This window comes from Diabrotica undecimpunctata, chromosome 6, assembly GCF_040954645.1.
Source record: "Diabrotica undecimpunctata isolate CICGRU chromosome 6, icDiaUnde3, whole genome shotgun sequence".
In the NCBI taxonomy this organism is placed as follows: Eukaryota; Metazoa; Arthropoda; class Insecta; order Coleoptera; family Chrysomelidae; genus Diabrotica; species Diabrotica undecimpunctata.
The window spans coordinates 9,194,893-9,209,849 of record NC_092808.1 but is presented as its reverse complement, the minus strand read 5'-3'; the positions used below and the strand labels follow the sequence as shown (position 1 = coordinate 9,209,849).

At 33.8% G+C, this 14,957-nt stretch overlaps 1 protein-coding gene across 4 annotated transcripts in view; it reads right to left on the bottom strand.

Moving 5' to 3' along the window:
* The window catches only part of Atpalpha (sodium/potassium-transporting ATPase subunit alpha), a 202,484-nt gene extending 190,026 nt beyond the window's left edge, over positions 1 to 12,458 (bottom strand). For 3 of the 4 annotated variants that reach the window (XM_072534179.1, XM_072534178.1, XM_072534181.1), the window contains exon 1: positions 12,203 to 12,457. In XM_072534179.1, coding sequence (XP_072390280.1) covers positions 12,203 to 12,232 — 30 coding nt within the window. In that variant the 5' untranslated portion in view covers positions 12,233 to 12,457. Of the gene's footprint in view, positions 1 to 12,202 lie in introns of all 4 variants that reach the window. The other variant, XM_072534182.1, reaches the window with a different exon arrangement.
* Positions 12,459 to 14,957: the final 2,499 nt, after the last annotated feature.

The following is a 14,957-nucleotide window of genomic DNA, read 5'->3' as shown; positions in this document are numbered from 1 at the left end:
CAAAAAATGTACTAATTCTATAAATATAATAATTTCCAAGTGTTCACGATTTAACTTGTATCTTATTTTAATTTTAGTTCTTAAAGCATATTATTCAGCTCTTCTTCGTTGTTGATATTTTATAGTCTTTACGGTCATAAAATTTTTATTATGTTTAAGGTTTTATTCATGTTGTAACTGGCTGATTGACATCTATGCCGTCTATGCCAAAAAAAAAGTTGTGTTCACGAATTTTATTCGGCTACTGTTTAATTGTTGATTATTGTTAATTGTGTTTATTATGGAGCGTCAATCACGTAATTTAACCCGAGATGAATGTGCCCAAGCAGTGATACTGTCGGAAGAAGGTTGGAGTTACCGAAGAATTGGTCGTCGGTTTAATGTGTCCCACACATCCGTCTCACGGGTGTTAGAAAGAGTCGTCGGAACAGGGGATCATACTCGCAGACCAGGGCAAGGACGAAACCGGGTAACTACCCCTATTCAAGATCGATTTTTAAGAATTTCTGCTCTTCGACAACGTTTTGTAACAAATCGAAGTCTACAAATTCAGCTTCGAGACATGCATGCTATACATATTAGTACTGAAACTGTTCGCCAGCGATTTGGTTAGAGGCTGACTGGGAACGAGTGCTATTTACTGATGAATCCCGATTTTGTTTGTACAATAACGACAGACGTGTTCGTGTGTTGCGACGACCCAACGTATGATATGCTCAGTGAACTTCTCACACACCACATTTTTTGGTGGAGGATCCGTTAAGGCGTGGGGTGGTATTTCTTTGACCGCACGTACGGACCTAGTGGTCATACAAAATGGAACTGTTACACAGCTAAAAGGTACATATTGGAGATCCTGGAGCAACATGTAGTACCATTCGCTCCTTATATCGGTGAAAATTTCTTACTAATGCAAGATAATGCCAGACCTCACGCTGCACAGATCGTCAGAAAGTATCTAGAAGAGGTAGAAATTAACACTATGGAATGGCCAGCACATATGTCCGGATTTAAATCCGATTGAAAATCTCTGGGATATCCTTGGTAGGCGATTAAGAGTGACACCGATCCAACCAAACAACTTACAGGAAGTGGGAGCGAGGCTGATCCAGATTTGGAGAGAACTAGACCAAAATGAAATACGGCAATTAATTTTAAGCATGGGCCAACGATGTGAGGCTGTTATACGTAGTAGAAGTGGAAACACTCATTATTAAGACTTTTTTTATATTTTAGTTTACTTTTCGTATCCTTATTTTTTTCTTAATTTTCCGTTTTATTTTTTTTTTCTCCTGTACTTTAACATTTTCTGATGATTAGACAAATTGTTATAATTACTAATAAAATGTAGAATAAATCTGGTGAAGTTTTATTTTTTATTCTTTGCCTGTTTACAAATAAAATTGATTTATTGAAGTGGTGCGTTAATTTCTTGGAGAAGTGTAAAAAAAAAGGTTACATATTGGTATAATATATAATGTCTAAATTATCAATATAAGTGAATCAGAAAAAATTAAAAGGAAAAGAATTAGCTTTTAAGATTTTTCTTGTCTTCTGACCTAAACAATAAAAACTATTTCCAGTTTTTAAATTGTGTTTCAGAATAACCAAAACTTATTTTTTCGGCCAACCTAATGTTTGTATCAAATAACGATTTCTAAAAAAAGACCGTATTTCCACAAGGGGTCTATAAAAAAACTCCTTATTGGAAAAAGACCAGAATCTCGTATCTAAATTTCGCTGAAATAGCTTAGGAACGTTTGGGATAAACATGTGAAACATTCTCAACTGGTACGGCCGGCGCCTAGCAGGCTGCTTCACAGAGACGCCCACTCAGTGGCATAGAGTCAATAATTTTTCTATATAGACTCCTTGGAATTGATTTTTGTCATGAAACACAAAAATACGGCAATCTTTATACATAAAAGATTACAACAAAGGTATATTTTATTTAGAGACTTCATTATTATTGTAGGGTGAAGATGTACATATAGTATGTCCCAAAAAGTTTTATACAAATCGAAGAAAAGCTCATCTTTCATGTCACAAACAAAAATATTTCTTATAAAATACTCTGTTTGACCTGGAAATCCATAATCAAGTAAACAATTTCAAATCATTAGCTCGAATATAGACAAAATAAAACAAAATGATTTGTAGTGAAAAATAAAATATGTTGAAATTCAAATGAAGAGCAAAATGTTCGTTGGACTTGTTATAATAAATTGTAAAATTTCTAATGAGAGAAAAATTCTTAGAAAGATTTTTGGGGCCGTAAATGAAAATGGGCTATGGCGTCGAAGATACAACTTTGAACTACACTCATGGACAAAAATATCGAATATTTTGGAATTTTCAAATTTTTGTTTTTTCAAAATAAATTCTGGTCAATCAAGTCGTTTAATTGTAAAATAGAGTTTATTTTAACAATGTTTAATGAAAAATTTTAAGTTTTTATGCGGAGAAAATTGTGAAAAAAATAAATGTTTAATATTAGGTAAATAAGGTTATTTTATTCTAAACTCAAATGATAATTTAAATTGCTTAAACAAGTCGTTTTAACTGAAAGAAGTGCATGATCAGTAATGAGTATTCCCCCCTCTAGCTCTTATTACTGCTTGCATCTTTCTCAGCATGCTTGCAAGTAAATTTTGGATATATCCTTGGGAAATTGCATTCCATTCATCCTGTGCAGCAAGTCGAAGCTGCTCTATCGTATTTGGAACGGAATTTCTTTGTAGTATGCTGCGTTTTAGGTGATCCCATATTATGTGCTCTATTGGATTTAAATCCGGGCTAAACGGTGGCCAATCCAATCTTCGAATTTGAACCTCATCAAGATAATTACTCACTATGGCAGCGGCATGTGATCGAGCATTATCGTGCATTAATGTGAATCTTTCATATCCAATGTAACCAACATATGACAAAACATGATCTTGCAGGATATTTTAAACGTAAGAATCACCAGTCATCCGTCCAATCACTTCCACAAGTGCGGTACGTACCTCCCAACTAATACCTTCCCAAAGAATTATGGCATCAACTCCAAAACTAACGGTCTGGGCGAGACTGCAGCTGGCGAATCGTTCTCCAACTCTTCAGTAGACGTAGTTTTGACCATCTGGCTTCCATAATAGGATTCTGGTCTCATCAGTAAAAAGAACGTTTTTTTCAGTTGTCGATATTCGACTAAATATGTGTTCTTGCACATTCCAAACGACGAGCTTTATGATTTAAGAGAAGACGTGGAACTTTGACGGGGCGTCTGGGCTTTAAGTTTACTTCATTTGATCTTCGTCTAACTGTTTGTGAACTAACATTAACTTGTCTAACATTTAATAGCTCCTTTCTGAGGTGTATCGATGTCAATGAACGATTTCGTGTAGAATTAAAAACCAAAAAACGGTCATCAATTGCGGTTGTGCACCTTAGGCGTCCTTGACCAGGCCTTCGTACAAAAGAGTCTTTAAGAGTATTCGAAACTATAGATTCAGATCTGCTGAGACGTCGTGCGATACCTTTTTGTACATATCCTTCCTCGTACAAAATTATCGAGCATTTGTAAGACACCATAAAACGTCGCATTTGGATAAGAAATCTTGTTTCTATGACACTAAAAGAGTTAAGGATTGCAGAACAATAAGAATGGAATGCAATTCCTCCAGCATATATTCAAGAGGGAGTACTTCAAGAGTAGTCAACGCTCGAGGCCGAAATACTCGCTATTAATTTTATTGTTCCTTTAAACAAAACATTGAAATACGACGTCATAGGTAATATTTAATTTAAAGCTATTTTATGTTCATATTCCAAAAATTTATATTTTCAATATTTTAAATTATTTACCTACTTAAAATGCATTTTATTTTATTAATTCTTCACTTGCATTTCATTTTATTAATTGTCCTCTCTCTCTCTCTATAGCGATATGCAAGGGACCGCGAATTTTCATCGTTATAAGAAGAGATCGTTATACAGAGAGAGACAATACTCGTTACTGTAACATTAATAATACTGGACTAAATAACCTATTGCAATTTAAAAATTGATTACAACGATTCTAAATGAATTAGCACTGTATATACTTGTACTTGCAAAACCGATTAAGCACTTTGCCACATCCAATCCCTGCTCAGGGGTTGGAGCTGGTTCTGGCTCTGCTTCCATTTCTGGGTCACTCATTTCTTCTTCTACTTCTACACGAACTGCTTGTAGGATGAGCTCGTCAGAAAGTCCAGATGTTGTAGAGACCAGGAACAGCAGGTCATCTTCATCGTCAGTCATTCCTTGATCTTTTAGCCATTCTGTGTGTTTGAAGGAATTTTTTATCGTATTGCTCGTCAACTCGACTGAGGATTTACTAATCAATCATTAGGAAGACCTCACGAATATTTAGTTTGAGATCCCCATTGTTCTCAACCAACTCCATCAAAAGTCTTCTCCCGTAATGGATTTTCAAACTATTCATGACACTTTGGTCCATGGGCTGAAAAACACTCGTTGTGTTTGCTGTCAGGAAACAACGTTCAACGTTTTGAAGGTCGCACAGTACAGGATGAGCACGCCAATTGCCTGCAAGTTCGACATCCCATGCGTTCCTTAGAGAGCTTTTTACCAATGCACTTTTCCGATTTAAATTTTAAAGTTCTGTCTGGTGTCATTTTAAAAATAATCCAGTCTCATCAGCATTGGAAATGTCATCTGACGCATAAAGTGCCTTCAGTCTAGGTCACACGTTTTCTAGCCAATCATCTGTTACATTTTTGTTAACATCGCGAGCCTCTCCGCTGATCTGCCCGTAGTTGATCTTGTGCTGCAGCTTCCACGTGCTAATCCAACCCTCAGCTGCCTTGAAATTCTTAATTCCAAGCTCTGTTGCAAAAAACTTAGCTTTTGTCCTGATGACTTGCTCAGAAAGTTGAATATGGTTTATACGCTGCTGCTGGAACCATTGAAGTATAGCGGGATCTAAATTATTGAACCGAGGTTTCCACAACTTCTTCCTGCTACTGCCCTCCATTTCCGCTTTAAGCCACTTTTTTCTGTCCTTTCATATCGTAGCCACAGTTGACCGTGACATCCGATTGGTTTTTACCTTTCTCCATTGCCGGAATTATCGATATCTTCCGCCGAGAGCACTTTACGCTTTTTGGAAAACATGAAGACTGTTCACACACTGAGACACAACTGAAACTTGAAGTAAGAAGTCGTCAATAGGTGTGAACATCTATGTGAAAACAGTTAGGCAAGCCGCCTGAATAATAAAATGGTGTCACTCAACCCTTGGATAACATTGAGTAGAAGGGGTGGCAGCATTCATTGCAACAATAACACATTTGCCATCGACTATTGAACGCTGAAAAGTCATCGCTATAAAGAAAGAACGATATCGGTATAGAGAAAGAATTAATATATTGTCCTTATGGCGAACCAAACAACGTTTACTATTTATATAACCAAACTCGTTATAGAGGAATTATCGTTATATAGAGAATCGTTATAAAGAGAGACTACTGTAATTTCAAAATATTCCATATTTTATCCATGAGTGTATAAATACTAACTTTTGTTTAAAATATACTTTAACTTAAATACCACGTATTTCAAAATACGTATCACTACAATATTTTTGTCAAGGTTTTATTTACTACGAGATCAAGACAAAGTATCTTTTACTCAGATTGCAGCACCACCCCAATACTTGAGTGACAATAATACCAATTCTATCCTCTAAGGGGATTGTAAAACTAGAGAACCATCACGAAAGCTAAAACGATAATCATTAAGTTTGATAATATACTTCTATCGCTTGTGTTTCTACGAATTGAAAATTAGGGAAAATCGCCGGAAAACCACAAACTAGGACGTCGGTTCCACCACTGCAATTCATTTCCAGTGTCGCGGCAGCTATCGATCGGTATTCAAGGACATTTTCGGCAGTAGGGTGCAGCTTTTAGGCTCTGTCCTTCGGTCAAAAATATTAACTACACCAAATATAGAAAAAACAAGACGAAAATAAAATACTATCTGACGAAAATAACTTAGGTTCTTCTCGTCGTATATTATTATGTGCTTCGAAATGTTTATACACTGTGCAATATACAGGGTAAGACAATAGTGAGACATTGGGAAAATGCCGTGTTTTTCTTTTGACTCGCCCCATGCTAAATTGTTGAATTAATAAAGAAATAGCAGTTTTCCTAAAACTGAATCAAGAGAAAAATATATCGTCACGTTTTTTTGTATAGAGTGTACAGGGTATATATGTGGCTTTCATCGATTACGATTACGATAGGAGATTAACCGACAAATGTTACATTCAAAGAGGCATCAGACAGATGCATTCTATTCTCGATGTTATAGTATATATATATAAGGGAGGTTCCTACAGCCTCTGCCGCTTCTCGCATTTCGACCGCCATCGTTTTCTGTCTTCTGTCCATCCATTCGTCTTCTTTGATGGCTCTATCTCTCATTATGTGCCGTACATTTTCTTCCCAGGCAACTGAAGTCCCTCCCCTTCTTCTTCTTTGTTGTGGTATGTAATTTAAAGCTTTCTTTGGCCATCTATCTTCATTCATTCGCTTCACGTGACCATGCCACACTATTCGTCTCATTTCAATTCTGTCTACACTGGAATATACAGTATTTGTCCTCCTTCTAATATCTTTATTCCTGATCTGATCTTTTTGGATACACCTCACGCTCTCCTTAGAAAATCCATTTCTACTACTTCTATTCTTATTCTATCTTTTTTCGTGATCTGCCAAACTTCTGCCCCATAAGTCATAATAGGCTCTACCAAGATTCGATAGATTGTCAATTTCGTTTCTTGTCTAATATCTTTAGACCATAGTAGAGAGTTTAGAATGTTTACCGCTTTTTTTCCCTGCTGCGTTCTGTTTTCGATGTCTCTTTTGGTAGTGCCTTCTTTAGATATTATAGATCCGAGATATTTATATTCATTGCCTGTTTTTGTGTTTCTAATTTCAAACTCTGAATCTTCTTCATCATCTCGTATTTTAAGATAATCTGTTTTTGACATATTCATATTGAGGCCCCATTTTTCATATTCTTTCTTTAGTTTTCTAAACATGTAATCCATGTCTTCCTCATAATTCGTTACGACTACCTGATCATCTGCGAAAAATAAAGTTGTTAGACATTTACCACCGCCTATGTCTATTCCCATTCGGGATACTTGTTTCCTCCACTGGTTAAGGTCGGAGATAGACAACATCCTTGTTTAAGCCCCTTTGTTATTGGAAATGATTCAGATATGAAGTTTCCTTCTTTAACGACACTTCTTGAATTTTTGTATATATTTGGGATAGCATCCACATACTCTCTACTGAGACCTACTTTCGTCAATGTTTGAAACAGTTTTTTCAAAGGTACCGTATCGTATGCCTTCTCTAAATCTACAAACAATAGCCTTCTGTTTTTCGATTACCAGCTGCAGAACGAATATACCATCAGTGCACGATCTTTCTGCACGAAATCCATTTTGTTCTTCTATGTCTTTGTATTTTGATTCTATTCTTTCTTTTATTATTCGACCGTACAACCTCCCCACTGAGCTGATAACAGTTATTCCCCTATAATTAGAGCATTTGCGTTTATCCCCTTTCTTGAATACTGAGCTTATGTATCCAACATTCCAATCATCAGGGATATTTTGTCCTTTTATGCATTTGTTAAATAGTTGAACCAACATCTCATGTAATATTTTTGGTCCATACTTTACCAACGCAATTGGGATGTCTCCAGGTCCTGCTGCTTTACCGTTTTTCGATCATTTGAGGGCATCGCTTAACTCTCCGGTTGTTATCTCAATTATTTGTGTATGTTCGGATATTTCTTCCATTTCGATCTCTTGGAATTTACATCTATCCTCTCTCAGTAAGACCTCAAAATGGTGTTTCCACTGTTTTAGATCTATTAACTGTAAGTTAGATTCTTCCTTTCCTTCCCTCCGGGAAGAGTTTATCACCTTCCACGCTTGCCCAACTCTTGTTCCACCCATATTACCTATCCATCTCTGCACATCTTCGATCCCACATCTCATTTTTACTCTTCACTACTTCTCTTTTTACATCTCGATTTAATTTTTTATATATCTTTGTAATCTTCCTCCTTTCTCGTTGAAATCCATTTCTAATAAGTAGTTTTCTTCTTGTTTACTAACGAGTCAATAGAGACTCCTCTCTTAGCTCTGTTATCTTTACTCACTCCACTGTAGATATGTATATATTCTCCTATCTCTTCATTTCCTTTTCCCTTTTTCTTGGTCTCAGTGAGAATACATATATCTAATTTTCTTTCCACTAATTCTTTGAAAACTTCTGCTTGTTTGGTACTAAGTCCTTGTATATTCCATGTAGCCAATATCATTCCATGAAGGATATAAAAGTTGGACGATCCGACGATAACGTGTATTAGTCGAAAAGTCTATGGTAAAACAATTAATGAGAAATATAACAAAAATCGTGCATTTTCCTAGATTAATATCAGATCACCCCTGTAATTATGAAAAGAAAATGTTTTAAAACCTAAATATATTTATGAAATAATAAAGTGAACCGAATTACGGAACTGATTATACATACTATACTAGTTTATACAGCAACACAAATTTGAAGTCACTAACTCCATCTATCATTCCAGTTCAAACTAGTTATTCCTTTTTAAGTATGTGTTTATTATAATAAATTAAAACTGGTAAATAGTAGGTATAATAAACTGGAGCATTTCAGTTGATGTCTCATTTATGAGGAACACTTTACTTTCCATTGTTAATATAAATTTTTACAAAAAACGAATACAGCCTGATACCCCTGAAAAAATCATCAATTTCACATAAAAATTTTATACACGTTTTTCGAGGTTCCAAAAGGTATATGAGGAATAACTGATAACAAATCCTTAAAGACATACAGCTGATTTTGCTTTGTTTTTTCAAGAAACAAAAGTTATATAGTGATAATGTGTGCCTTTACCCTAGAAAGATAGATGCCATCCCTTCTGGGGTTGGAAGTTGTTTATAAAAAAATAACCTCACCCTTTGGTAGAAGAACAAATTTTAAACAAAAAATTTTCTGTAAGAATTTCTTGTACAGTCATAACTTTTGGAGATATGGCGCTAAAGCCGGTCGTTTTTACACCAAAAATGCAGGTTTTGCAAATGTCTCAAAATCTACAAGTTTTATTTCAAAAATGGTGATAAACTAAAATAAAGATAATTAAATAACAAAGTGATTGATATTTGTTGGTATAGAACACAAGTTATGACTCCCTTGAAGTTGAAATCGATTTTGATGATAATTAAAATCGAAGCTTTCAAAATGTAATTTAGAGGGAAAATTAAAGGTTTTTTGAAAAAAACTCATGTTACACTTTTTGACGTATTTACTTGAATAGACCTTCAAATTTAGCACTGGTAAAAATCAGTATTATAAAAATTTACAATAAAAATAAAATGGTTGTCTTACTTTAAAAAAAAAAATTGGTATGAAAATTAATTAGTTCGCGGAAAATCTTGAAATTACATATAATTCACCGCCAGTTTACTTTATTCACATGTTAACAATAGGTTCTGGGAGTTTTAACAGGTTTAAAAGCTTAATTTCCAAAAAATGTTTTATTTAACTTCTAATTTTTGAAAATATTTCCAAAATTAACCAAAAAGGACCAAAGTTGACTAATTTATGACCATAAGCTCAAAACTAAGTTTGAAGACTACCTTTTCTAAGTCCTTTAACCTACAAATCTAAAAAATGAAGTGTTGAAAAAATTGTAAATCAAGACTCAATAAACTTTGACAAATCTTTGTTTGGTATTTTTTAATTTCATAAAAGCAGTCTTTTTTACATAAAATAACGATGGAACTGTATGACAGCCAGTGTGAGCGTTAGCTGCTAAAAACAAAGAAGTTAAAGTTTTCCCAGCTGTTCCTGATAAGAGGTGAGAATAAGTAGGTAAATATATGACCTAGGTAGGACATTTTCATGTGTTCCTTTTAAATTGTTCCTGTGAAAACAACTCAATGGGGCTTTCCAGCCTAATGGAAGTTACAAGGTAAAATTCTAACACCTATATATTTCTTAAGATATCTTTATAAAAAGATTATATTGGGAAGTTTACCGATAGAAAGGGTTGATAAATACAAATACCTAGGAACCTGGATTTCAGACAATAATGATCAAACAACCAAAATAAGAACCAGGATAGAAATAGCAAGAAATGCATTTGTAAAAATGAAAACAATTCTCTGCAACAAAGACCTTAGATTAGAACTGAGAGTAAGAGCACTGAGATGCTATGTGTTTTCGATACTGCAATATGGACTTGAAATCTGGACATTAAAGCAAGAGCACATAAATAAGGTATAGTCCTTTGAAATGTGGTGTCACAGGAGGATGCTTAGAATAGCATGGACACAGAAGAAAACTAACATGGAAGTATTGCGAGAAATGGGCAAAGAAAGCAATAATAAACACAATAAAAATAAGAAAATTACAATATCTGGGACACGTAATGAGAAGACAGCGATATGAACTGCTAAGGCTGATAATACAGGGAAAGATAAAAGGAGGAAGGAGTATGGGAAGAAGGAGAGTGTTATGGTTGAAGAATTTAAGGGACTGGTTTAAATGCAGTTCTATAGAACTCTTCAGAGCAGCAGTAGATAGAGTAAAGATAGTGATGATGATATCCAACCTACGATCAGGAGACAGCACTTAAAGAACAAGATAAAAAGTTTTCTTTCAGCATCTCATTGATAACTTCTTCTTTTATAATTAATAAGTAAAACTGCATCAGTATCTTTAATATTTTCCATATTTTCCATTGCACACTCATATTTCTTCAAAATTATAACTTTTACAAAGATCCATAAGGTAGAACCAAATCTATAGGCACATTTCACAATAATGAGATTATCTTTTCCCAAAATATAACATTTAAAAATTAATAGGCAAATTTGAACCAAGTGTTTATAATAAAATAGTCAAATAACTGTATTTTAAAATAATTAATACTTTTCAAATTTGTTGTATGCTATGATGCCTTAATCCTGAACAAAGTGTGACTCACATAAAAAGTTTACATTTCTTTTTTCTTTTGAATACCTTCTCTCTCTCTCTAACATAGATCCTTGGTTTGGGAAGCATGTCAATCTCCCACATATATCTATTTGCCAAATTATACTCAAAATCATGTCCTATGTAAAAATTGAAAGGATGAAATGGGGAGTGAAATTTTCATTGAATTATTGGTTGCATAAATAATTTGAAGACATATTTTAAAATTGTATCTAATCAATATTTTAAAAGATAGAGTACAGTTGCTATAGATAATTAAATTAACAATTATTATGATTGCAATATATGAAATGCACCATGTTTGTAAAAAAAACTATGCATTTTCTTATAAATGTACAAAATTTTAGAAAAAAAACACCTACATTTGGTGTAACACCTTATATAAAATGTAATTCAATTGGTTTAATATATTCCCAAATGTTTGTAAATGATGCACTGGACTTTATTTTAATATATGGGCATTAGTTTCACTTATAACAGACAGGATTAAAAAATGAGAACAAACTTCGAATCACAGTTTTGACATTTCCAAAACTTTGTCAAATTCTCATCAATACAATGAATCATAACCAATTAAATACAAGCCAAGATGCTAAACAAATGACTAATTTAAAACAATAATATCACTTTCTAAATAAAATTAGTCACGAAAGACACACCCCTTAAAAACATTGTATAGGGTAACATAATTTTCAAAAAGAATCGTTAAGATATTCCAATGCTAGTTTCTGCCTTTTCCAAATAATAACATATTGCTATTATTATTGTAATATAGAAACAAGAAAAAAGTAGGTTATGTTTTTGTTGTAAAATAAATAAATAAGTACAGAAACTTTTGTTCCCATTTACTAAAATCAAACATCTCTGCGTTCAACTCTTCTACAGCTTCATATTTTACTCAGATTTCTGTTAATTTAATAACTAGCGATATTTAAATCCAATAGGCGTGGTTTTGAATCCAAGTAGGTAAACACGAAGATAAGAATTTTATCTTATCGGTATTTTTATCAAACAGTAGTTCACAAATTAGTTTTGGCACAACTTTTACGATGATAACACGTAAAAATAAAACAAAATTGTAGTATATTTTTACTTACCTCGTCATTTAGTTTAACTTTCGAAGTCATCGCACCACTTATAACTCACAAACAAAACAAATTAAAACAGGTGTGCCACGCGAGTATCCAAGACAACTGATTACGTCAACTGCAATTAATTAAAATTTAGAAGCAAAAAAATAATAAAATCTAACGGATATTGTGGGTTTTTAACACTATCTACAAGAATAATTAAATATTACTTAAATTAATTGATTCCAACAATTGTGTTACTTTACATTCCCTTTAACTACCTGTTGATAGGTAAACAAATTGGTTATTAGTAATGGCTATTGTTCCATACATCGTGCACATAGTTTAAATTGCTTCAACGGAATTATATACATATTTATATTATAAGTAAACATTTTTAGGATCTTTTTATTTAAATTTGAAGACATTTTTCTATAATTTAAAACATTCGCATATTATATGTATAGAATTTCTCTATTTTCATACAAAATACGCGCTTTTCTTTTCATTTTATTTTTCTTGTAAAATCTGTTCTTAAAACATTGTAATCAAGTATATAAATAATGTGGTCTATTGATAAAAATGGATTCCATTCAATGTTTAAACACAATCAAAATAATTCTGGAGTTTACTATTTAACAAATAAAACAAATTGAAAACTCATGTTGAAAAAAGTAGAGTTTATTTAATTTTGTGATATTTACAGTTCTATTCGATTAGTTGGTCAAACTAAATCGATTTATCGAATGTTCAGGAAATTTCCTTCCCAAGAAAATCGAATTATATAAATGATTAATGAAAACAAACCTCTAACCAATCGAATGAAGGGATGGTTTGGAATTTATAACATACAGAATTTTCATTGGTTGACCGTTAACGAGTTGTTAACCGTTTTTTCCCATTAAATCGAAATGTCCGAGCTCTAACAATCGGATCATAGACAGAGAGGGAAATATTCGTTGCACATGCGTTCCGAACAGTGGCTTAACAGAAAGTTGGCAATCGGGAATAAATTATTGTTTGAAGCTATTTTCTTGTGGTATCTTAGTACAATTTATTATTTTTATTGGAAATAACCCACAATTTTACTTTAAAACTTATTTTAACTAAAATTTTTCCTGAATTTTTCTTAAATTATTCGTAAAGAAATATTTAAGTATATTAAATTAATAACAATATTAACCAGTGGAAGAGAAACATCCGTAAGCATCAGAGAAATGCAGGTGAAGCATATGTATCTGCTAGAAACGAGAATGTACCAGCAATACCCCGTCCACATAAGGTGAGTGCAACAATGTTATATATTTTGTTATGAAACACATTTTTTGTAGCCTTATCATTGTCGTTAGGTTTGTTATGATCTGTGCTCGTCCGTAATGAGTGTATGATTTGAAATTCGGCATCTTTCGATAATTTCGATAACTTCAAATAAGTATTTTTATATTTTAGGAGCGACTATGTAAGTGCAAATCTATTTGCGAGGCTGCCAAAAATTCAAGGCCAGTTTGCAGATCTCTTCACAACATTTCGTATGCTGGATTATAATGCACAAACTACGCACCTGACCAGTTGTATGGAACTTCAAGAACCACAATGTAGACGGACTCCAGAAGACCTCTCCAAACGACAATGTACTGTACGATACCACATTCAGATTGGACTGAAGAAATTACCAGTGTGCCAAAAAACTATGTCAAGCATTTGGAATAACTCCTCAAAGAATCCACTACATTCAGCAGAAGATAAAAACAGATACGCCACTACGTGATCAACGTGGAAAACACAATAATAGGCCTAATAAAATCAACGAAACCGACAAAGAACGTATCAGAGAACACATAAAGTCGTTTCCACATCAAGAAAACCATTATAGTCGCGCTGCATCTACAAAGAACTGCCTTCCTGCTGAATTAAACTTGAAAAAAATGTACAAACTGTTTTGTGAAAAGTATCCGCAATGCAAGGTTTTCCGGCGCACTTACACTGACATATTTCAATCAAGCTTGTGGTTACATGCTATTCTTATTGAAAGTGAACTCTACAATGCACGTGCTGAGGCTGGATACAAAGCATTGAAGTTGGATGCTGAAAAGTCTAATCCACAGCTCGTCGTATTCTTCACTGATCTTCAGCAAGTGTTGTACTGTCCAACATTGACTCATTCTTCAGTGTTCTACCAACGTCAGTATGCCACTTACAACTATGATATTCACGATGCAGGTTCAAACGATGCCACTACGATGTTGTGGCATGAATCTATTGGTAATCGTGGTTCTACAGATATCGCTTCAGCTTTCCTGTGTTACATAAAACTTAACTTTCGTCCATTGAACTCAGGAGAAATAAAAAAAACTCATAGTCTGGTCTGACTGATGCGTCGGCCAGAATAATAACCTAAGAATGCTGTCTATGTTTCGTTTGCTGATTGTGAATAGATATTTCACTCAAGTAGAACAAAAGTTCTTAACTAACGGTCACCGCTTCTTACCTTGCGACCGTGACTTCTCGCTCATAGATAAAAAGAAAAAAGAGCAATGGTGAATGTACCCTTCGACTGGGTGGCAGTGATTGCCAACTTACGTCCGTGCAATCCCTTCAATGTGTACCAACAACTTCCAAAACAAAACCATTTTATACAAGCAATACTGATACTAATTTGATACTACAGACTCCATTATGGGAATGTGCAAAACCATGATTGCGGAATAATATCCAAAAATTTTAGTCTTAAAGTACCAAGACAAAGTACCAAGTGCCAAGTAAAGTAATCAGACACTTCACC